Genomic DNA, 23,824 nt, shown 5'->3' with positions numbered 1-23,824 from the left:
GTGTGTGTGTGTGTGTGTGTGTGTGTGTGTGTGTGTGTGCATATATACATCCATGAGCTAAATAGAGGATTCCCTGAAACAAAGGTGCTAAGCCTTCAGTAAAGTACTGACTATGGGTTCTGTTTAATCCTCAACTGATGAAGAAATACCGACCTATATCAACTGCACCACTAATGAGGCAGGGATGGTAAGCCAGACTAAGAAAAGAACAAAAACAGCTTATGCCCCCCAAAGTCTCAAATAAATCACAGAACCATCTAAGTGGGTACGTAAGAATCGCATCCTGAAGCTTGACACTTATTCGAAGTGTACTGAAACTGAATATCATCCATCTGCTCTACTCCAAACTCAAAGGCACCACCAAGAGTAAAAGCCATATATCAGTAAGTTAAACGATCAGAAAGTTAAATAGTAAATTGACAATCCCTATTACTGTGGCTCCTCATTTCCCCTCTCCTCACTCTGTGTGTGTGTGTGTGTGTGTGTGTGTGTGTGTGTGTGTGTTCAGATGTTATTTGTTATTCCTTGGGTATTTTCACCTTTGTGTGTGTGTGTGTGTGTGTGTGTGTGTGTGTGTGTGTGTGTTCAGATGTTATTCCTCAGGTATTTTCACCTTTCTTAGAGACAAGGTCTCTCACTGGTCTGCAGCTTCTAACCACTTGCCCCTACCCACACCAGCACTGGGCTCACAGGTCTGCACTACCTTGTTCAGCTTTTCTTTTCTTTTTTTCCCCCCAGGGTTTCTGGGATCAAACTCAATTTCTCATGTCAAAAAGTGAGAATTATTTAGCCATGTAGTTGCCTCATCAGCTTCCTAGCTCCTGTTTTGTGTCTCCCACTTCCTCAGCTACTCTCATAGGAATTTGCTAGCTTCTTAGCCAATCCTAACAAGTTTGAGCCTGCAGACTTACATAAGCTTAAAGTTAATTACAAAACACCACAGCTATCCATGGTATCTGATCTTCTGCTCCTCCCTTACAACAATATGGCTCAACCTAAAGTCAACACTACAGATCAAGCTTCTGGTTTCTGGGCACCCCATAATACTCTGACATACCCCTTCATTAGCCATGAGTCCAGGGTTTTCCTCTGATTCCAGTATTTTCCATATTATTTTATCGGAGCTCCTGGGCTCATCCTTTTTTCCCTTATACCCCAGCCTCCACCTCAGTGACCAGCTCTCCACTAGTCTTTGGCCTATTTCCTGGTGAATTCCCATGTATTTTCTAACAAAACTTATCTATTACCTATATTTGTACCCCTAAAACCCTCATCCACTCCTAGCCCCCATATAAGTAACTTTTACTCACTGGTTGTAATTGTCATCTCAGAGGCTTACTGCTGAATAAGCTCACCCTTTAGTTTTTTCTGAACTCTGACTGGCTGGTTCAACTTAGCTGTTCTGACCCAAAGTCCTCTCCAAGATAACTGATCCAATCTGACTTGTCTCAGCTTCTCACTGAACTGTTCTGCTTGTCTTCAAACTAACTCTGCCAATCTGTTCTAATCTTCTGGCTTCTTCTTACTCTCTGGCTTCAATAGTCTCTATTGGCCTGCCCTGAACAACATGAACTCATGCTGAACTCAACTCCATTGCACTCACTGCAATGACTCCCAACTGGTTTAACTCTGAACTACACCAAGCTAAATGATTTAAACTCAAGTAACTGGACTGAACTGACTGAGTGTATTGTCTAAACTCAACCCAACTAAACTGGCTCCTGCTTTTTTCCTGAGTTGGTCTTAGCAGCCTCCCTTTCCTGTCTGTTCTCCTGAGAGCTGGGCATATCCTATCTCTGAATCATTCTGCTAAATCTTACTCTGATTCATCACTTTGTCTGCCTCTCAATTAAATATCACTTCCAAACATAGCTGCTTCCTTCTATGAACTAATCTTGCCAAATGTGAAATTGTTTGAGACTAGAGGTGTGCACTAAGACTGTGTCTATATTCCAGCCAGAGCAGCCATATTACTGGATTAAAATTCCTCTACATTATGATATAATACTGACAAGATAAATCTTCAAATAGACACTCTTTATCTATTTATTTTTAATTTTTGTTTTATATGCATGAGTGTATTTATGTGCCACATGTACATGCCTAGTTCCTGGGGATGATAGAAGTATCAGTTCTCTTGGAACTCGAATTACAGACTGTTTGAGCTACTATGTGGGAGCTTGGAACTGAACCTCAGTCCTCTCCAAGAGCAGCAAATACTCTTAAGCACTTAGCTATCTTTCTAGCCCCTCAAGAGCACCATTAAATATCTTTCTGATACTAGAATGTCCAAGGCAAGCTAAGTATCCATTATCTGAAATGTTTAATACCAGAAATATTTTTGAAGTATTTTCTTTCAGATTTTACAGTGGTTTTATACACACATATACAGAGAGAAAGAAGTGGAGGAAGGCATGGAACCAAGGTCTTAACATGAAATTTATGTGTGTTTCATCTGGATTTTTGAAATGTAATACTTTTTCTAAGAACATTCAAGCAATGTCTACTTATCCCAAATAGGGAAACAGTAACAGACCAAAGTAACACTATCACTAAAATTGTTAAGTGGAACTTTGAGCTTATTGATATTAGATATTACTTCCAGAACTATAGGTTAAAAGTCACTACAGAAGCAGTGATGAAGCAAAGGCTGTTGCACCACTGAGAAACCTACCACAGCACTGGGGACAGCTCATCAAAGCTATGATCCTGGAGCCCTCTGAGTAACATGTAGGCAACTCAACAAGTCAGAGAGTTTTCTTCAGGCCATGCAGCTGATAGGAGGGAGGGTCTCCTCTCACAGGAGTTCTTCATTGCTTCTGTAACCTAGGGGAGGAGCCTTATGAGTCTTGTTAGTTTCAGGAGCTTTCTGAGACTAGTGAATTGTTTATTTCCTGGATTTCATAAGCTTCACCCTTCCTTCCAGGAAAAAATTAGAGAATTGTTAAGCAACCACTATATAGAATTTTGTACAATAATTTTAGTGGACCTGAACTTTTGCTATTAAACATCACAAAAGTCAGGTGAAGATTTTCCACTTTTAACACTATGTTGGCAATAAAAGCTTTGGATTTGGGAATACTGGATTTTATATTTTTGTATCAAGGATACTCAGTCCGTAATAGGTACCTATTGTCTATTACATTTAAAAACTTCTGTTCTGCATTTAAGAAGCTCTCATATAATCTATCCAATAAAATTTCCTCATAGTTCCCAATTGGACATGATTTATTTACAGGACATGTTCTCTGCTCATCTGCTCATGTTGATGTTTCTGCACAACCCATCTCAGGCTAGGTCTTTTAAGACTGTCTAAGCATCAGACATGATGAGGTTGTAACTGAAACAGTGCTTGGTCTAGGTGAATTAAGGCTGCTCAATAACTGTTTCATGATATTTCACTCAGGAAGATTTTCTAAGTATTTATTTCTCCTTTCTTTCCATTTTTTTTTTATTTTCTTTTTGTTAGAGAGAATATCTCACTCTATAGCTTTGGCTGTACTGGAACTCACTATGTAGACCAGGCTGGGCTAAAATTCGCAGCAATCCTCCAGCCTCTGCCTCCCAAGTGCTGGGATTAAAGGCATGTACCAGTACACTCAACTTGGACATTTATTACAAAGATTAATGTCTATGGCTGGTATTTCAAACAGGCAGTGGTGACTGAGAGAGATTGAAAGAAAGAGCAAAACAGAGGAGGGTACAGACCTTTTGCTATGAACCAACTGAGAATTTGATGTGAGAGGCACTATAAAAGAGTTGTACTTAGCATCATATGGAATGCTGTGAATGTTTTAATAGCCAGCTGTCAAGAGCCAAAAGTCCTGATTTTAACAATGCAGATTTCTATGGAGAGAATGCTCTCACTGTCAAACAAGCTGCCAGTCAGTGTAAGTCCACTGGGAGAAACAAAGCATGACTAAAACAGGGAGAAGCCTACTCCAGCACAGCCTTTATATACAGCCCCCCCATATACAGTCCCTATATACAGCCCTTATATACAGCCCCCATATACAGCCCCCATATACCACCTCATATACAGGTCCCATATACAACATCTATATATATAGCCCTTATATACAGGGCTCATATACAACCCCATGTACATGTACCCATATACAGCCCCAATATATAGGTCCCATATACAGCCCAGTATACAAGGTAATGACAGCCATATAGGGAACTGCCTGCAATTAATTTGCAGACTTGTAACTGCTTAGATTATTCAGTTTTACTGCAGGTCTCTTCCTGAAAAGGGTTGAATTGCGTTCATCAAAATAAGGCCAATGAAACAGTATTCCAAGAAGGCTGAGTCATGCTCTACAAACTGTCTTTCGAAGCAACCAACCAGTGTTTCAGAATCCACACAACATTTCCTGACTGTCTTTCCTGATGATGAAATAGTAGGGGTTTTATAATTTATATTCATGCATATGGAATTTCTATGCAGATTTTTAACATTTACTGGGACCTACTACTACTATTCAAGGCTTTTTCAAAAATAGTGGCTGGAGATGTTTCAGTGGGTGAGAACCTGAGTCAAATACCCATTCCCACACAAAAGCAGGGTGTATTGGCACACATGTGTAATACCAGCGCTAGGAGGGCAGAGACAGGTGGATTCTGGAGGGTCCCTGGACAGCAGGCCTAGCCTCACAGAATGTCAACCTTTGGTCTCCATATGTGTCTAGGCAAGTATATGCACACTCACTCACATATGCCCAGAATGAAAACTAATCATTTTGTAAGAATTGTGCCTTGGTCCTGTCTTCAGGTAGACTTTTCTTTTGTTAGTAGCGTTCAAAGATTTTTTTTTCAAGAAACATTTTGGTTTTTGCAATAACACTCATTTTCACATGACCAATAAAAAGAGAGAATGAGGATCTGGAGCTAGGAATTGGGCAGAAGGGAGCTGAGAAAGAGAGGGCTAAAGCAGAGAACCTGTGGAATGTGTAACTAGAAAAGCCAAAACAACAGGCCAGCTGAGAGAGTTTCAGGCTGGAAGACATTTAAGAATTGGTTGGCCGAAAGGCACATAAAAAGAGTGCAAACTGACCCAGCTAAAGGTTACAAACCTAAATTGATATTAAAGCAGTCTACCCATAATAATTTTGGACAACTCTGATTTATTTAAATGAATAAAAACAAAATGTTAATTTATGGACATAATTCGGTCTGCTAATTAGTCATGCAGCACGGTGTCGCCCTTCGACAGTTTATTTCCATCAGCAGAATTAATCACAGCAGAGCAGATGCTGAGGGGACAACCCAAGGTTAAAACAAATGATACAAAATAATGAACTGGAGCCCAGGATGATAACCTGGAGAAAGCCATGATTTATTATTCTGCCAGAGTCCTCTGTGGATTGTGCAGCCACTTTAAGTGAGGCTGTTCCCATTTCGACCAGATATCTCTGATTATAGTGATCTTTTACTTTGCATTAATTTTATCTGCCTTTGAAGGTAATGTAACTGTGATAAGAGCCAATTAGTTTTGCACCATCGAGAAACACAATGGAAGAAAACAAAGATAAAATTAACTGCCTAAATGAGACTACAAGGCAATCTCATCTTTGCCATTCTCTTGTAAGCCAGAGCCCCATACGTTCAGCATCATAAACTGAAGGACGAATGTAAGGATGTCTGAGTTGGTTCAGATCCATGTTGTGATGAGCAGAGTTTTTCTGGAGTAACATTAGCCAGTAATTCAACGCTAACTTTCCACAGAACTTGAGAGCTATATCTATGGCTTACATTACCGACTGACACAGATGTTAGGTAACGGGTGGGAAACCAACTTGGTTCTTAACTGTTCAAATTTAGGAATTGATTATGGGAGTAAATGAGCAAGATGGTCATCTGATGTCTTCTGCCATGGTCATCTCCCTAAGTGTTAGTAAACACAGCAAGCTTCCTGTGTTTTGTTAACTTTGGTGCTGCCAAAGGGAAACTATATGGTGAGGTTAAACTCTTGCAGGCACTTCGTGCTCTTTAGCTTTACCTCTGGCAAGACTTGGGTGTAAAAGTGGACCGACTGCAGCGTTACATTGCTTAAGGTTTTATTTTTCTGTGAGACAGTGGCATACCACAATAGCTGATTTTCTCTTTCTACTAAAAAGATAGGCAATTAGAATCTTAATAATCTTTTCAACCTTTTGAAGGTTGAAAAATGATAGAAATGTTTATGTTTTTTGGCTGGTTTTTGATCATTTGTCCAGGCTTTTCTTTGTTCCGTAATAAAATGGCACCCCTCTCCCACAAAATAATAAAGGATGTTAAGGACTTGGCTCAGCTGTAGATCAAAGAATTTGAACTTCAGCACCAAAATAAATAAATAAATAAATAAATACTGAATTTAAAATATTGACTATTTTGACTTCATAAGAAATCTGCAAAAAAAAAAGTAAAATAAGAAAAGGCAAATGCTAAACTCGACTACATGTACAACATCTGATGAGGTCTCTGTAACCATAGCTTTAGTGGATGAAGAGAAATCAAACAGATGATTGCCATGGAGAAAGTAGAACAAACAAATGGTGTTAACGCATAGAAGAAGGAATAACGAGGCAAAATAAACTGAGCAGGGAAGAATCAGACTTAAGTAACACACAGCAGTATGTTAAAACATACTATTTGTTTATTTGTTCTCACCGAGGCAGGAAAGGGAAATCAATATGCAATGCTAGTTAGGAAGGGACAAACAGATTCTTAAGAGCTTGTTTGGAAGTTCTATCAGAGGTAGGTACTGATACACCCTTGACCATATAATGATCCTTTTGCACCAGAGAAGGTGGCCTTCTCTAACTAAGTATGCAGTGAGGAAAGAAATGAGGGAGGAAGGGACATTGGTTTGTCTATCCAGGCAAACCATATCAACCATGCCAATCAATGGGATGACAGATTTCAGCCAGATTGAAGTCTCTTATTATTGTTGGCACAAGTATAAACTATAGGGTTTTTTTTTTTTTTTTTTTAAAGCAGGTTGGGAAATATTCTCATTTCTTTTATTCAATCATTTTAGTACTAAAGACTTTGTCCTTTGCAAGTCACCAAAGTTATGATAAAAAAAATCTTACTAAAAAAATTCCTTTTTTAAAAGATTTATTTTATGCATATAAGTGCCCTATCTGCATATATGCCTACGTGCCAGAAGAGAACATCAGATCCCATTTTAGATGGTTGTGAGCCACCATGTTGTTGCTGAGAATTGAACTCACGACTTCGGGAAGAGAAGCCAGTGCTCTTAAACACTGAGCCATCTCTCCAGCCCTGAAAAGAAATTCATGATAATGTTGTTCATAATAGAGAAACTGTAACAACTGAAAATGTCAAGATACGTTAAATAAATTGCGTGTGTCTAGTCATTGCCACTGTGCAATAGTTTGTTATGGTTCCCAAATATGTCATCTGAAGAAAAACATTTCAAAGGCCAAGACACATTTTATACCAGTTAAATCATAATTTGGGGGATTAACTACAGGCACTGTAATTTTTTGAGCTAGTTGGGTACAACATGCAAAATCCTTTATTAATTTTTACATGAGAGAGATATAGAAGAATATGATTGTTGATGGATGGTCACAATATAATGCTTTATTTATTCATGGATGGGTTTGTTTGTGTTTAGCTTTTGTTGTTGTTTGCAACAGATTCTCAGGCTATAACCCACAGTTACCTCAAAATCATGATAACCCCTCTTCATCAGCTGAAATTGCAGACATGCCCAGTTATCATGCCCAGCTATGTCATGTTCTATAAACAACAAAATGACTCCAGATAGAAGACAGTATTAGTAAGGACACAGCAACATGCTACAAAAAGATGTGTCCTTATTGAGATCCTTACTAAGGAGACAATCTGAAGCTTCTAGTGACAGACTCATCTTCACTAAAGCTGGTTGGAACAAGAATGGCTTCTGAACTATGGGATGACTAGCAGCCACAGAAAGCTGGCCTAGCAGAAATTAAAGTAAGTAAATTAGAATTGTACTTGAGTAAAATCATAGTTGTGAGTATGGAAGGAGTCAGGAAGCCAAAGGGATGCAAGAGAAAAGGCTATAAGGAAATGGAGTTAATGAAAAACCAACCATTGGTGAAAGTGGTCAAGGAGTCCAAGAGACGAGTAGGTAAGGATGTAGCATAATGGGAGAGATGACTGAACAAGACACTCAAATTGAGGAAAGAACCAAGAGAGCTCCTAAAATGTGTCCTTGGTGAAGTTCTGTGACACCTTTCCAGGCTCTCCAGGACTTCCTTGGATCCATAACATTCACCCAGTTTCTGTGTGACACCATGGAAGACAGACTGCAGTATCAGGGCCTGCAAGGCCACAAAGGCCTCAGGCCAGGTTCTTGGGAAGGAGGAGATAATGATTGGCAAGACCAAGAGGGAAAACTACAAAGCCTGATAAATAGATGGGGTGAGTAGAGCACAGGACTGGAAGCACAGGGGACGTTCCTCCTAGTGGGGAGCTTGTTTGCAGAGAAGCTCCGACATCTGGTTTTCTACATAACAACGGAGATTTTTTTACATCTAGATTCAAGCTATATTATAAATGGACTTTCATTATTTAAATAGATTATTAAAAAGTCATTTGGATTTCAATCATAGGAACTCCGTTAGTACTCAATCTGTATGTGAATGGGCTTCAGTGTTCTGTATGTACCTATCTCGTGTTTATCAGCCATAAGTTTATCAATGAATGTTTAAGGTTTAGATAAGATAGAAGTAAGTCTAGAATTTTAGACTGTTCTTTCTGATTATATAAAGGGTATATAAGGGACTAGAGAGATGGTTCAGGAGCTCAATGTAGTGACTGTTTCTTCTTTCCAGAGATTTGCAGTTCTGTTCCCAACATGCACAACAGGTGGCTCACAGCCACCTAGAACTGGGTCCAGAGGATTCAATGCCCCAGAAGATCCAGTGCTTCAGAGGATCCAGTGCCCCAGAGGATCCAGTGCCCCAGAGGATCCAGTGCCCCAGAGGATCCAGTGCCCCAGAGGATCCAGTGCCCCAGAGGATCCAGTGCTTCAGAGGATCCAGTGCCCCAGAGGATCCAGTGCCCCAGAGGATCCAGTGCCCCAGAGGATCCAGTGCCTCAGAGGCGCCAGTGCGCCCTTTCAGCCTCCCCTAGTATCCACACAAATGTGCACAGACACAACAATATATAAGTAAATGTCCAAATAATAAATAAAAATTTAAAATAATAAATTTTAATACTCATCACATAAGTCAATATATTCAGATTAATGTTTAATTGCTAAATAATCAGCACACCAATGATACCCTACACAAAACTCAGTGTCTTTGAGGAAACTTGAACAGGCACCACAGGGAATACAAATATTGAGAGTTTTCAGAAAATCAATTTTCATATTTTTTTTTCAAAAATTAGTTTTCCTCCTAAAAACCAATGCACCTGTGAACATTTCTGCCTGTGTCCTGATGACGTGTGCCCTTTCCTGTCCTGCACCTTTGCCTAAAGCTTTTGTCCATATTACCAAACAGAAGCCACAGCTCTACTCAGCTTTCTAAGACTCCACTCCTGTGGGTGAATGCTAGCCAACAGGAGTTCAAATTTTTGGTATCTGTAAAATGTCTTTTAGTTAAGACAGTGTTAGTTGGTTGGTTGGTTGGTTAGTTTGTTAGTTAAGAAAATGGCTTCCAGGAAATATGAGGTAGTCAAAAAAATCTGTCTAATACCTCTTATCTCAAGTTTGAGTAGAAATATTAGAGGTAAGTTGGTGGGCTGTTAAGTTTTTTTTAATACAAGAAAAATATGTCCTCTAAAAATTGCTAAAAAAAAATCCTGCTAGTAACATAATCTTGCAATTTTCTTTGAAGAGGAATGCACCAGTAACAAAATTTCACCATCAGTGATTAATAGAACTTGTTAACAGAAGCAGAAGATGTTTAGAAAAAACATGACCAACTACTTCAAATGATCATGATGCTAAATTCCTTTAGCTATATTTAAAAGCACTGTTAACAGTTTTAATTTAAAATGTTAATATTTTAATATTGTGGAAATGACATGCTTTGTAACTATGAAACTCGTGATAAAAAATTTAAATCTTGACTTAAAATTAGTAAAGGTTATATACATTTTTCAAAACATTTTTTAGGGAGTAATAAAACAAAAAATGAAGATGCGTGTAAAGAAACAATTTCTGCTTGGTTGTTCAGAACTCTCAGACTAATGCTTGTTAAAAGCACAAAAAACATGAAAGATATACTGCTTACTAAATAAGTGACAGTGTGGTGCATCGCAGTTTAAAATCTAGGCAAAAGTGATAAATTTTAATACATTAATATCATCGTCATATCAATTATTTAAATGTACTAATGAGACCATATTATAAACATCAAAGACTGAAACATTAATGAGATTATCTGTAGGTGGTACAATTATGAGTGATTTTGACTTTAGTTTATTTCTTTTCTTATTTGTATGCCCAAAACATATGTTATTTATAGTCCAGAATAAATAAAATATAACTCTGAAGGTATTTTTTACCTAAGTATCAAAAACTTAGAAAAAAAATCAATGAAAATCCTGCAGAATTTAACTTTTGGTTATAATTTTGAAGGTTAAGCCATGACAAAAGCTACCAGAAAATCTTGCTTCTTGATCAGCTTTCTTTATCCAGAATCCTCGAGACATTGATTTTTGAACAAGGAGTGCAGAATCAGACCCCTAATAGCAACACTATTACATTGACAGAAATATGCTGTATAAGTCTTTCTTAAAAGGGCCAGCAGAAAACATATTTTACACAGACATCTCCTGCATGGCCCTGAATTATAACTTACCTTCCCCCCCCCCCCCAAAAAAAAAATAGAAGCTAAAGAATACAGAATGGGAGACAACTACCATCCTACATTAAGTCTGAATTATTATTCTTCAAGGAGTTCTGGGGCTGTTCAGTGTGTATTAAATCTTGAACAAGTTTCAGATTTTGAGAACCAAACAGTAATTGGTTTGTAAAATCGGCTTAAGCATTTCCATCTGCACACATAAAATGTTGATTAATTTTCTTTCTAGCTATGTGGTGAGGCATAGTGATGCATTTTGACACTGAGCTCTTATCTGCAGATATAGGACAGAAAGGCCATTATACTTCCTCTCTGTGGGAAGACATTGCTTGGTAATAATATACTACACAAAAATAGTGCCAGGTGATACTTGGCTAGCAGTCAAATGGACCTCTGCTTTGTCTATAATTGCAACTTTCAAAGGGTGCAGTTTCATAAACACTTGACTAAATATTCTGCTTATTCAAGTCCATCTTCCACAGTTTGAAAACATCCTGGCCAGAGGATTCTGATCAACTTGTGAGACTACACTTCTCGCTTCTCTTCATCTTACCCTCAGATCACTGCTTCCCTTTATCATTTGGGGGAGGGGGAGTTAGGAATGTAAGTAAAAAATTGCAATAAGCAAAAAGAAGATTTTATTTAGTGTACGTGGGGGTTAAGTGAACTTGAAATTCAAATGCAAACTGATATATAAGGTAAAACTGACCATCCTGTCTTGAATCAACACTTACTATAAATGGCAAATTCTTGTGCCTCATGGCTTTTATCTGAGTACTGAGGAAGCACACTAGTTGAGTTATATTTCATGTAGACACTATGTGGGACTTTTTTTTTTTTTTTGAAAAATTAGCAGCTTTTAAAAAGTAGTAATGAAGACTCCTGGGGCACTTTGAGAGGCAGTCTTTTGGAGAGGAGGAACCTGAACTTACCACTAAAACATATCCTATGTGCTTGGTTCGCTCTCCATTTAATATGTGACTTCTTTGCCTCGAATACTACAGAATGCTATCTATTAATATATAAAATTCTTCACAGGAATAGACTTTTGTGCTAGATTTTGGGGTTCTATCCTTTGTGGTTGTACACTAGGGTTGTTCGGAGAGTACCTGCACAACACTTCCCTGCTTTCTTTACAGACTTTCAATGACTACAAGGATTCCAGTACTCCTCCTGGTGGTGTGTCAGAGCAATAAGCTAGAATGTCTTCAGTGCTGATACTAATACCAACTGGCTGCATGACATCTGGTGAGCCACTTAATCTCAATATCCATGCCGTGTTGTTTCGAAGACTAAGTGAGGAGACACAGGAAATAGTTGACTGATGATTCTAATACATAGTAGTCACCCAAGGTGTGTCCAGATGTGTAATTCTGTTCCAGCTTTGTAGTAGTTTGAAGCAAAGTGGTCATGTAGGCTCATAGAAACTGATGCTGTGGAAGGTATGGCCTTGTTGGAGGAAGTGTGTCACTGGGTCAGGGCTCTGGGGTCTCAGATGCTCAAGCTAGGACAAATGTAGTGATGCCTCTTCCTGCTGCCTGACAATCCATATGTAGAACTCTCAGCTTCCTCTCCAGCACCATGTCTGCCTGGACACTACCATGTTTCCCAACATGACGATGTGCTGGGCTAAACCTTTGAAACTGTAAGCCAGTTCTGATTAAATGGTTTTCTTTAGTAGAGTTGCCTTGGTCCTGTCCTAACTGTTCACAGCAGTAAAACCCTAACTAAGACAGAAGTTGGTACCAGAACTTGGTATTGCTCTGATAGGCCTGACTGTGCTTTGGTTTGCAAGAATGTGGACTTTTGGACTTTGGATTAGAAAGACAGTTGAATACTTTAAGTCATGCTTAATGGTCTAAACTAGTAAGATCATGGAAGACAGTGGTGCTGAGGGTGATTTGAACTATAGGTGCCTAGCTCAAGATGTTTCAGAGGAGAAAAATATTAATATGTGGACTAGATATCATTTTAGTGATATTTTGGTTAAGAATATGGCTGCTTTTTGCCCTTATCCAAACAAACAAACAAACAAGCAAACAAAAAAACAAAAAAAAAAAATCTATCTGAGGCTAAATTGAGGGGTCTGTGATTAATGGCATAGGCACAGGAAATTTCAAACTAGCCTAGCATTGACTCTGTCAGGTGGTTATTAATATTAACTCTTAGGAAGATCTACAATGAAAATTAGCAAGCTGAGCAAGGAAATATACAAAATGTACAGTTCAAAGGTAAAAAGAAATATTAGGAAGTAGAATAGAGCTAAATTCTGTGTTCAAGGAGATTTAAGAAAGAAAGAAAGAAAAAAGAAAGAAAGAAAGAATGAAAGAAAGAAAGAAAACCTGATGTTAAATGAAATAAAGGGAATGATGACCACAGGACAAGACCCCACCCAACTAAGCTTCCAACTTGTGCAGAGGAATTAAAGAAAATCTTAGGGCCAGGTATAGTGGTGCATGCCTTTAATCCCAGCACTCCAGAGGCAGAGGCAGGCATATCTCTGAATCTGAGGCCAGCCTTGACTACAGATTGAGTTTCGAGATAGTAAAGCTTAGGCAGTGAAGGGAACCATTGAAAACAGAAAGCTAGTGACTATGCAATTGAATGAGGGGTTCATGTTTCTGCCCCAGCAAGCAACAGAACATGGCAGCTTCGGTCACATGATTCTGGCTTTAGAGTCAAGGATAGAAGAGATGGGTTATGGGATTTCCCTCAGTTACTAAGGAAAGCCACTGAGGCCAGGCATGTGACAAGGATTGTCCCTGCATGGAGGCCTCAAAAGGCCATTGTGTGAGGCTGTGAAGGTGAAGACTGGGTTGCCTTGGAGACCCCAAAATGTTGGAGATGCCAAGGAAAGCTGCTAAAAAGGATTGAAACCAGCTCAAGAGTAAGAAGTGGGTTGCAGTCCATAAAGCTGAAAGGAGTTGGAGGTCTGAAGAGCCCTTTGACAGGGAGATGCAGTTTGGAGTTTGTCCCACAGGGTTTCGGTCTTGCATTTCAGTATTTCCTCACTATGCTCCCTTTTGGAAAGGTAATATATATCCTGAGCCATTGTGTGTTGGAAGCATGTGACCTGCTTTTTTACATTTTGATTTTTTTCAGGGGGTTACAATTAAGAGATTGCATGTGTCTCAGAAGAGGCTTTGAACTTTTAAACAATGTTGAAACTGTGATAGACTATGGGGACTTATGAAGTCGAACGAAATGCATTTTGCCAGCGAACCGCTGGTGGCTCGGCCCTTAAGGCTCCCGCCCGCAGAGGGCGCCCCGTCTCTTGGTGCACCGGTTCGAGTCCCGCCCGTCAGTCTCTCCTGATTGTGTCTTTCACGTCATCTCGTGGGGGGAAAAAAAAAAAAAAAAGAAATGCATTTTGCACACAGATGCCAGAAGTAGAATTTGGTAGTTTGAGTGAAAATGTTTCCATAGGCTCATAGGGACTGAAACTGTTGGGAGGTGTGGCCTTGTTGGGGTAAGGGTGGCTTTGTTGGAGAAAGTATGTCACTGTGAGGTCTCCGAAGTTCAAACCAGGCCCAGTGTGGCAATGTCTCTTTCTTCTGACCACCTATCTGTATGTAGAACTCTAAGCTCCTTCTCCAACACCATGCGTGCCCATGCAGCACAACAGAGGCAAAGGCTTGCTTGGCTTATAATTCCAGCTTCTCCTCTGTTATTAGGGGAGTCAAGGCAGGAACGAAAGCAGCTAGTCACACGACATCCACAATCAAGAGCAGAGACTTAACTGCATCTATGCTGCCTGCTTGCTTACTGTTTTTGTTTTGGTTTGGTTTGGTTTGGTTTTGGTTTTGGTTTTCTCAGCTAGATTTCATCACTGGTATGGTTCAGGGCCCAGTCCATCAAATGGGGCTGCTCTCATTCGGCATGTTTCTTCCTACCTACCTCGATGAACACTAAAGACAATCCCCCTAGGGCCAACCTGATCTAGTTAATCCCCCATTTGAGACGTCCTGCTCAAGTAATTCTAGGTTATGGCAACTTGACATTTAAAACTAACCAGCACAGTAATCAAATACCTGACCTCCACGGTTGTAGGAGCCTGGGATAGCTGCTTGCCCACATCTCCACGGTCAAGAAGCAGAACAGGACAGGAGGTGGGGCAGGGTCCAAACCTTGGGGGCCATTCTCCTCCAAAGACATCGTTCCTCCACCTAGAGATCCTCCTCCAAAAGGTTTCACAGCCTCCCAGAACAGCATGGTCACCTGGGTACTGAGTGTTGAAACATGTGAGATAAATATTGAACATTTTACATCCAAATCATGGCATACTGAATTCCAAGCCATAGTTGATCTAATCATGGTGAGTGTATTTACCTTCCTTATTGATCCATCTGCTTAAAAGCATACTTAATAATTGTATAGTGTAAAATCTACTTATTTAAAAAAAATGTTACTTGCTGTTGAGTCTTAGGTAGTACAATGTTGTCATATCAAATAAATTTGCAAGTAAGTTCTTAAAGAACTTAAAGGTATTAAACAAATATAGTTTGCCTTGACTAAAAGTCTTAAAGTAAATGGTGAAAAAAAAAATCTGTCAGGGATAGATTTGCTTTCGGGGAAGATCAAATTAATGAAGGCTTACCGCCAGGGAAAATTTATTAACAAAATCCTCCTGCACATGCAGGATTAAACACAAAGCAATTAATGAAAATTGAGTATCATTCATTCATGAGTGGAGAAAGTATGATCTAATCACTTGAACGTTGTTATGACCTTCGTTTCCCTAGGCAATGACAACTTAGGAAGCCACCAGGCATAAGCAATAATTACATTAGTGGTTGGGCTAATTCCCATCCTGACTTTTTCCTGGGATGCAGTCTCTTTTTCTGGTGGAACTACTGTAAAAATCCCGTAGGTCCAGTAATTTTCCTACTCAATGTTAGTTTAGAAATTTCCATGTACATAGCAGAAGGTCAAATAAATATACAAAAAAACAACTATTGGCGTTCTTTATCATCTTCTATCTATGAAGAATTCATAATAACTGCATAGCTTCATTGAACAAAGCATAGACTCAGGAAACAGAAGGGAGATTTACAAGCTCTTTTCCTGTTGGAAAGGTTCTAGCCCAACTCCCTTCTAACTGCTACCCCAAGTAGATAAAATCTCAATGTAGTAAAATCTCTATTTATGCAGTTCAGCATCACCATGGAAACCTCTCCCCCTCAGTGACATAATGAGATGGTAATGAAAACAGCTGCCACATAATGAACCTAGGCACAAACAGAGGCTGAGTTACTCATGCCAAAAAGTGAATGGCAGGAGGGTCAAATAGATGGGGGCGGGCATGATCAGCGAGTAACAAGAAAGCCCATCAGTGGGTGTTAAGGAAAGAGGCGGACAGAACTGCCTAAAATTGTAATATTGAAACCCTCAAGAGTTTTATTATTGCAAATTTTGATACTGGATCTGTGACATTCCCCTGTAGAGATGATAGGATGTATAACCAGAGGTTTTATTATCTGAGCTCAGCTTAATATTTCACACATCTAATACTTTACACTCAAAATGCGTGGCTTGACATCTTAGGATTCTGTATTCTACTTGGTCTTAAGGAACATGTGTAAGATAAGAGCAGCATTAGGATGCCAGGAGGATAGTACCATTTTCAGAGAATGAGAGGATATGATGCCTTCCTTTAAAGCACTCCCAAGTGGGTGGAAATTGCACCCTTCCTTTCAAGGATGATCTGAGTCCACAGACTGGAACTGGCTGATAGACTTGCATGCACTGAGCAAGAGAGACAATTAAAAACTGTCTTGCAGAGAAATTCACATTAAAAGACATGAATTCAGAAAGACTGGGCCAAGAGAAAGAAACAAGGCTTGGTATGAGGGAATCTGAGAAATAACAAGGAAACTAGAATATGTCAACATGAAATTTATATATGCATATATGTGTATCAACTTTATATACCATTTATATGACAGTTGAATTTCACTGGGATATATTTATCATATGTGGATACAAACAGGTCATATACATACACACAAAATCGGTCTAAATTCTCTCAGTCTAAATTGATCTAAATGACTTTTGGACATTCCCCAGAGGCATACAAATTCAAGGATTGACAAGAAAGCCCATCAGCATTATGGGAAGGGGCAAAAAGAGCTGCCTAAAATTGTTGCTGCACCTGAGATGTTTGTGAAGTGTGGTGAAAGCTTAAGAGAGATGAGGCCTACAGGGATGAAACTGGACACAAGAAGTGTGCCCTAAGAGAGGACATTGGGACCCAGGGCCCTCCTTACTCTCTTTGCTTCCTAGTTACTGTGAGGTGGACAGTGGTCCTCTGCTTCGCGTTCCGCGCCGTGATAGTCTGCTTTGTCAAATCATAAAAACAGCAGAACCAGTGACTATGGGCTGAAATGTTTGAAAAGATGAGCCCAAATAAAGTCTCCTCCATTATGTGTATATAAAGCAGGAATTTTATCACTGTGCTGGAATGTGATACCCCCCCCACCCCCACTTTAAGAGAGAATCCTTTTTGTACAATGAAGGTTTTAGATGAGCTCAGGGAGAGCAGAAATGTGATAAAGCTAGTCACTAAAAATAAACAGAGATCTTACTTTACCCTAGATTTCATCCATAGGTAATGTGAACTTCTGTCCTAGAGGAAAAAGAGTAGATTACAAATGCTAATACTTGCTCACTGCATTTCATAAGCGATTCTTGCTTGATATGAACCTATTACCTCGTGATTGTTGTGCATATGTACATATCTCCTATGTGTGTACACACAAGTAGAATGCTACTACAGGAGAAATGATGTGAAGGAGTAGTGAGTGTTGGTTTATATGAAGCAGGACCACTGAAACTTACAAAGCATGTTGATCAAAATCATTCTTTTCTAAATAAATAATTTCTTTTTATTTTATATTCATAAGTGTTTTGCCTGCATGAATATCTGTGTGAGGATGTCAGAAGCTCTGGAACTGGAGTTACAGCCAGATGTGAGCAGCAATGTGAGTCCTGGGGATTGACCCCAGGTCCTCTGGATGAATAGCCCATGCTCTTAACTGCTGAGCCATCTCTCCAGCTCTATAAAAGTCTTTTTTATCCCACACACCTATGCATCTCTTCAGTAACTTAGGAAGACTATAACAAATGCCTGTTGCACTAGGCATTATGCCTAGTGTGGAAAGGTGAGTTGGTAGGGCATCAAACAGAACAGATATATATTCTAGCCTCCTGAACCTCATAATCACAAGGGCTGACAAGAGAGATCCTTAATACTCTTTCATGAAGCTTGGCTATGAAAGTGAATAGTGAAAGTAGTTGAAGATTTGATTGCCTTCAGAGCCTATGCAGGTAAGACAGAGAAGTCAAACATACAGAGGGTCTTATTGAGCACTGTTGCGGAGACTTCATGGATGTAGCCTCTGACATTCCTAAGAGACACAATCTCACAGCAAACCTTCTGCTACCCTGGATCTTAAAATATTTCCTGCCCCCTTTGACAATGAAACCTGAGCCTTAGGTGCAGGAATTGTGCTGTAGCTGTATCAATTGAAACAAAGCAGCCATGGTGACACCATTGAGAATGCTAACATGAAAGTGGGAAAGCTCTCCAGACCTCAATTCTAGAACCCACAGTCCTACAGACAACTGAGAATTGTCAAGAGTGGGTAGGTCAAATGGTTTCCCAATGTCAAGTGTTTAGAATTGAAGTCATATACATACAGGTAGCACATAGATATAACAGGTTTTATTTATATATTTAAGAATACATATGTATATGTTGTGTATGTATTTGTGTCTGTGTGTATGTGTGTGTGTGTGTGTGTGTGTACTTATAATGATAATTTAGAAAATGAGCCCATGAGTTTTAGAGTAGTTATATGTGTATGGGAAGAGTTGAAGGAAGAAGAGAGAAGGTGGAAGTGATAGAACTACATTAAAATTTTAAAAATTAAAGTGTGCTATTAGAAACCTATGGGAGAGGCAAGAGATATGGTTCAGAGACCAAACCATGTACTGATCTTGTAGGAGACCCAAGTTCAGTTCTTCCCACCTATAGCACACCAGCCACCTCATAACTACCTGTAAGCCCAGCTTCAGGGGAATCCTGTGCATCTGAACACACACACACACACACACACACACACACACACACACACACAGAGAGAGAGAGAGAGAGAGAGAGAGAGAGAGAGAGAGAGAGAGAGAGAGAGAGTTAGTTAAATTTAAACACAGAACAGTACTGACAGGCCAAATGAGACCGTTGAGTTTACATTTGGAATGGGCTCATGCTATATAGTTAGGAAATAATTTGCAGCTGTGGTTTAACTGGGGAAAAAAAAAAAAAAAAAAAAAAAAAAAAAAAAAAAAAAAAAAAAAACATCAACAGACAAATTGTGAAAATGGCCCAGAGTTGAGCGTCTGCAGACAGGAGTGATAGAAGACTTTTTAAAGGTGCTGCTGAGAGACCTGTCATTCACTGTGAGGTGCTTCATAGAGAACAATGGTGGTGGGCAGTTGAATAACAGTGAAGGTATTAAGAGACAACTGATGTCCTTGAAGAGGAAGAGAAGCAGAAAGAGAGCTAGAAAAAGTCCTCTAACAGTTGAAGAGAAGACTGCATAAGACAATGCATACATAGTAAATCCTCTTAAAAATCCCGGGACTGCTGTCTATCCAGAGGCAGTGTACCTCCGGCAACAGCTAAAACAAAACAGGCTGAAAATTTCAAATGTCCACAAAAGCGCCCTGATTGGGCCAAACTCCCAAGTATTCCTTAATACACCTCTGGTGCTCTGCCTGCCGGCTGGCTATTTTATAAGCTTCTTCTGATGGTTTCTGGGTTTTCTCCTTGGCCATTCAGCACTGAACTTCAGCCTTCTCCAGTTGTCCAAACTTCATACCCTAATGCACAGGTCCTATTCTAGAATTCTAGTGTCACTCTTGCCCTGCTTCGGGGTGCTGGTCTAACTCCTCAGTTTATTGTCTTCTCTTTTTTTAAATTAGTTCTTTGAGATTTTTGCACAATGAATATTCATCATATTCTCCTCTTCCTCCAACTCTGCCCCATCCACCCCTACTTCCCTACCCACCCAGCTTTGTACCCTTCTTTTCCCATCAGTACATTTGGTGCTGCCTATATCCCCCTGGAACTGTGTGGTCTTCCACTGGAATTGTTTTCCAACCACCAGGGTCACACCCTTAAGGAAAATTTGTCTTCATTTCCCAGCAGCTATCAGATGCCAATATCTCCTCAGAGTTGGGAACTGGTGCCCACGTCCTTGAGCCTGCTTTTAAAGGTCTTATGTCATCTGTCTGAAGTGCTTTGAATTCATAAAGCCAATTGACCTGCTGAGCCCAGAGAACACACCGGTTTCTTGTAACCCTCCTGTGTCTCCAGCTTTTAGAATGTTCCTGGACCTCCTTCTAAAATGATGCCTGAGCCTTTGAAAGAAAGGATGTGAGACTCAGTGGTGAGTTTCTGTGTTAATTGCCATTTTCTACCAAAAAAAGAAACTCTCTTCTGATGGGGTTTTATACATGCATTGATCTATGAGTCTAAATCATTGGAGTTGGCTTGGAACTGCCCATTTAGCAGAGTAAAATAATAGTAGGCTCTCCTCACAGCCTAGGGCCTGTCTAGTCATAGGTTCTTGGCTTCAAATTGGTACCAGATATAAGGTTCAACTTGTAGAGAGGGCCTTAAATCTAGTCAGTAAGTCGTTAGTTATTGCCACAACCTTCATGCCACTTTCACATCAGTGGGAATGTCTTGCCAGGCAGGTCATTGTTGTAGTTTGTAAGCTTCACAACTAGGCAAGAGTGGTGATTAGTTTTCTCCTCTGTAATATGCATAGCACCTTCGGACATAATGAAATCTAGCCAGTAGTTTCCAGGTGGGTATCAAGCTTGGTTTCTCTGTGTTCTGTGATATAAGTATGTGGTGTCTTCAACAATAGGGTCATAGCATCAAGTTCTGGAGGCTATAATTATAGCCTCTATAGGCTTCAATGGCATATATATATATATATATATATATATATATATATATATATTTGCGGAATCTAGAGACCTTAAATGGCCAACAACTCCAAAAGAGATAACCAAACCTTGGCATTGGCTTAGTTATTTGCTAGCCAGTTTTATCTAATGGGAGCATTTTTGCCTTATTTTAAGCTAACCCCGTTTAAGCTTTCTCTCTCATCATACATATTTTAGGAAGCTTTTACAGTAATATGTTTCCATATGACTTTTTAGAAATGCCCTCAGTGTTAATTATCCCTCCACATATTTCCTACTTTTTGCTGTGCTTCAAGGTTCCACCTGATTTCTCCTTTCTGTTCTATTATTCCCCTTTAACCTTTAATACTAGTGCTCTATCTCCCTTCATAAGAAGTCCCACATATACAGCCCCTTACTAATGTCTTGACCTCTATGAATATTCCAAATGGAATACACATCTGAAGTCAATACCCACAAATGAGAGAAAAACACATAATGTTTATCCTTCTGGGCCTAGATTACTTCACACAGAATGACGATTTCTAGCTCCATTAATTCACCTGTGACTTTCGTAATCCCATTTTTAATAGCTCAGTAATATTCCATTGTATAAGTGTACCACATTTTCTTGATGTATTTATCAGTTGATGGACATCTAGGTTATTTCCATCTTCTTCGTATTGTGAATTTCAGTGAGAATTTTGGTTTCTTTTAAAGGACCAGTTATGTTATGTGCATATGTTTTTGTTTTAATCCCAGGTGTGGGGTATGGGTCTGCTTCAGATTATCCACAGCAGCTACTTATGATTTGCCTGGTGCTCTGGCAAGGGTGTGATTATGTCAACTGGAGGCAGTTAATGTTTGGAATTTTGAGAACTCTTTAGAGGGTATAAAAATGCCAGAGTCCTGAGAGGCTGCTGCTCCCCCTGCTGCTGCTCATTCCTGTTGTGGTTTGTCAAGTGTGCATGACCCAAGGGCACAGAAAAGGAAGGTGGATATCCTGACGGTGAAGATTAGATTTGCCTCAAGGAACGGGACACTAATCAGCAGGAAGTAGTCTAACAAGATTGATGCCCCCTTTCCCCTCTGACCTTCTTTCTCTCCTATCTGGTGTTGGGGTGTTGGAAGGGATTGGAGTGGAGAAGGGTGGTAGGGAAAAGAACCCAATAGAGTAGCCAAAAGTACAGTTATACTGAATAAGGCAGCAGTGGACATGGGTAAAGAATCTTTTGGGTATATACCTAAGAGTGGTATAGCTTGGTCATATGATAGGTCTATTTTCAATTCTTTGAGAAATCTTCTCATTGATTTGCATAGTGACTACATCAACTTGTACTCCCACCGGTGGTGAACAAGTGTTCTCCTTTTCTACATCCATGACAGCATCCAGGTAGAGTGAGGCATAAGAATGTTAAACATTTTAAAAAGTGTTTCTTTTCCATTAGTGTTTCATCTTTTGAGAACTTTCCGTATCCTGCTTTTGAATTAGGCTGTTTGTTTTCTTGATGAATAGGACTTTTTTAGTTTTTTGTATATTCTAGGTACTAATCCTCTGACAGGCATCTTGCTTATAAATATTTGTTTCTAATTCTGTAGAATGTCTCTTCATTCAAATGGTGCCCCATAATGTACAGCTTCTTAGTGTTCCTAAAAATGGAGGAGGGCATAGGAATAGGACAAGCCCAAGCAGGCAAATTCCAAATAACAGCTTCTTAGGAAATTGACACATTAGCCAGGGTCTTTGAGGTTCTCATTGGACCATGTATAAAATGCACAACAGTCAGAACTGCAGGATGCCATGTACCAGGCACTGTGCACAAACATAATCTTGTTTCTCACTCAAAAAGACACAGGATTGTATTTTTAGCTTCTTTTTAAAGAAATCCTATCTTTAAGGCAAAGTTTAAATCCTTTATGCATTTTTTTCTTCTGCTGATACTAAAAATGAAAGAAGTCTGAAGTGAAAAGTCTTTGTGATAACTGCTTGCCAGCATTATTGGGGCTCCTGGGACCAGAGCACAATGCCCGTGGGTTGGTAAAAAGGCATGGAGATAAACCACTCCAGAGGCAGGTTTAGGGACCAGTGTCTGCTTAATGTCGTCATGTAAACGGCTACTTATGAAGTGGAAGCCTATGGACTGTGTTGGTTATCTGTCCTATTACCTTGCATTGGACAGGGAGCACTTATACCACCAGGGTCTCTCTGTGGACCAGCACATTAAAAGGAGACATGGAGAGTGCAAGCTCATCTGAGGGCCAGGTACAAGTTACTAGTGCTACTTCAAAATTCAGTGTTCTGATTTCTGGGCACACTCAGGAGCATTGTGTGCCGAGCCTGTATCTTCTCCTAAAGGTGCTAAAGAGTTATCTTCTTGCATAGCCCATTTTTAAGTCCCTTATAAAAATCAAATAGTATGTCCCATACTGGCGTGTTTAGGTGTTAAGTGCTATGAGGAAAGGCGTGGCACCGCTCTTTGAAATCTTCACCGCCTAAACTCCAACTTTGACTATGTATCTAAAAAAAGATGCAAAGAAACACAGGTATAAGTAATTTTCATTTTGGTTTCTCTGTTTGTAGACAATTAAGTCTATATCCTAAGCAGTCTCAGAACACTAAGAGTCCTGCATAACCTTGATATTTGTGAACATTACACATTCACAGAGGGATCATTCAGACTGAATTATCTTCTGCATGGTGGGAGCCCAACTTTGACAGAGAACTAACTATTGCCATGCTTAAGCGGATTACATTTTTAAAAAAAAGAAGAAGAAGAAGAAGAAAAGTAAAAAAAAAAAAAAAAAAAAAAAAAAAAAAAAAAAGATGGTTAAAACCTTCATCTCTATCTGTTCTTTTCTGCTTTATTCTATTCAGTTGATAAAATCAAGAATGGCAAGATACATGGAAAACCTGTACCTCGAGCCATGATTTTATTCTGAAAATCAGATCTATTTTTAACAGATCCCGGGAGCCAGGAACTAATTTTTACACAAAATTATGCATTCATGGAAAAAACTGTGAATGAATCTATTGC

The 23,824-nt window shown here is 39.4% G+C and overlaps 1 protein-coding gene across 2 annotated transcripts in view; it reads right to left on the bottom strand.

The window, feature by feature from the left end:
• Positions 1-2,718: 2,718 nt before the first annotated feature.
• The window catches only part of LOC143443862 (uncharacterized), a 49,957-nt gene continuing 28,851 nt past the window's right edge, over positions 2,719-23,824 (bottom strand). The window contains exon 2 of one of the 2 annotated variants that reach the window (XM_076941972.1): positions 2,719-2,826. In XM_076941972.1, the coding sequence (XP_076798087.1) occupies positions 2,811-2,826 (16 nt within the window). In that variant the 3' untranslated portion in view covers positions 2,719-2,810. Of the gene's footprint in view, positions 2,827-14,910; positions 15,040-23,824 lie in introns of those variants that run through there. The other variant, XM_076941973.1, reaches the window with a different exon arrangement.

The sequence above is a fragment of the Arvicanthis niloticus genome, chromosome 11 (genome assembly GCF_011762505.2).
Source record: "Arvicanthis niloticus isolate mArvNil1 chromosome 11, mArvNil1.pat.X, whole genome shotgun sequence".
In the NCBI taxonomy this organism is placed as follows: domain Eukaryota; kingdom Metazoa; phylum Chordata; class Mammalia; order Rodentia; family Muridae; genus Arvicanthis; species Arvicanthis niloticus.
The sequence above is the reverse complement of the archived record's forward strand: the minus strand, read 5'-3'. Positions and strand labels throughout refer to the sequence as shown.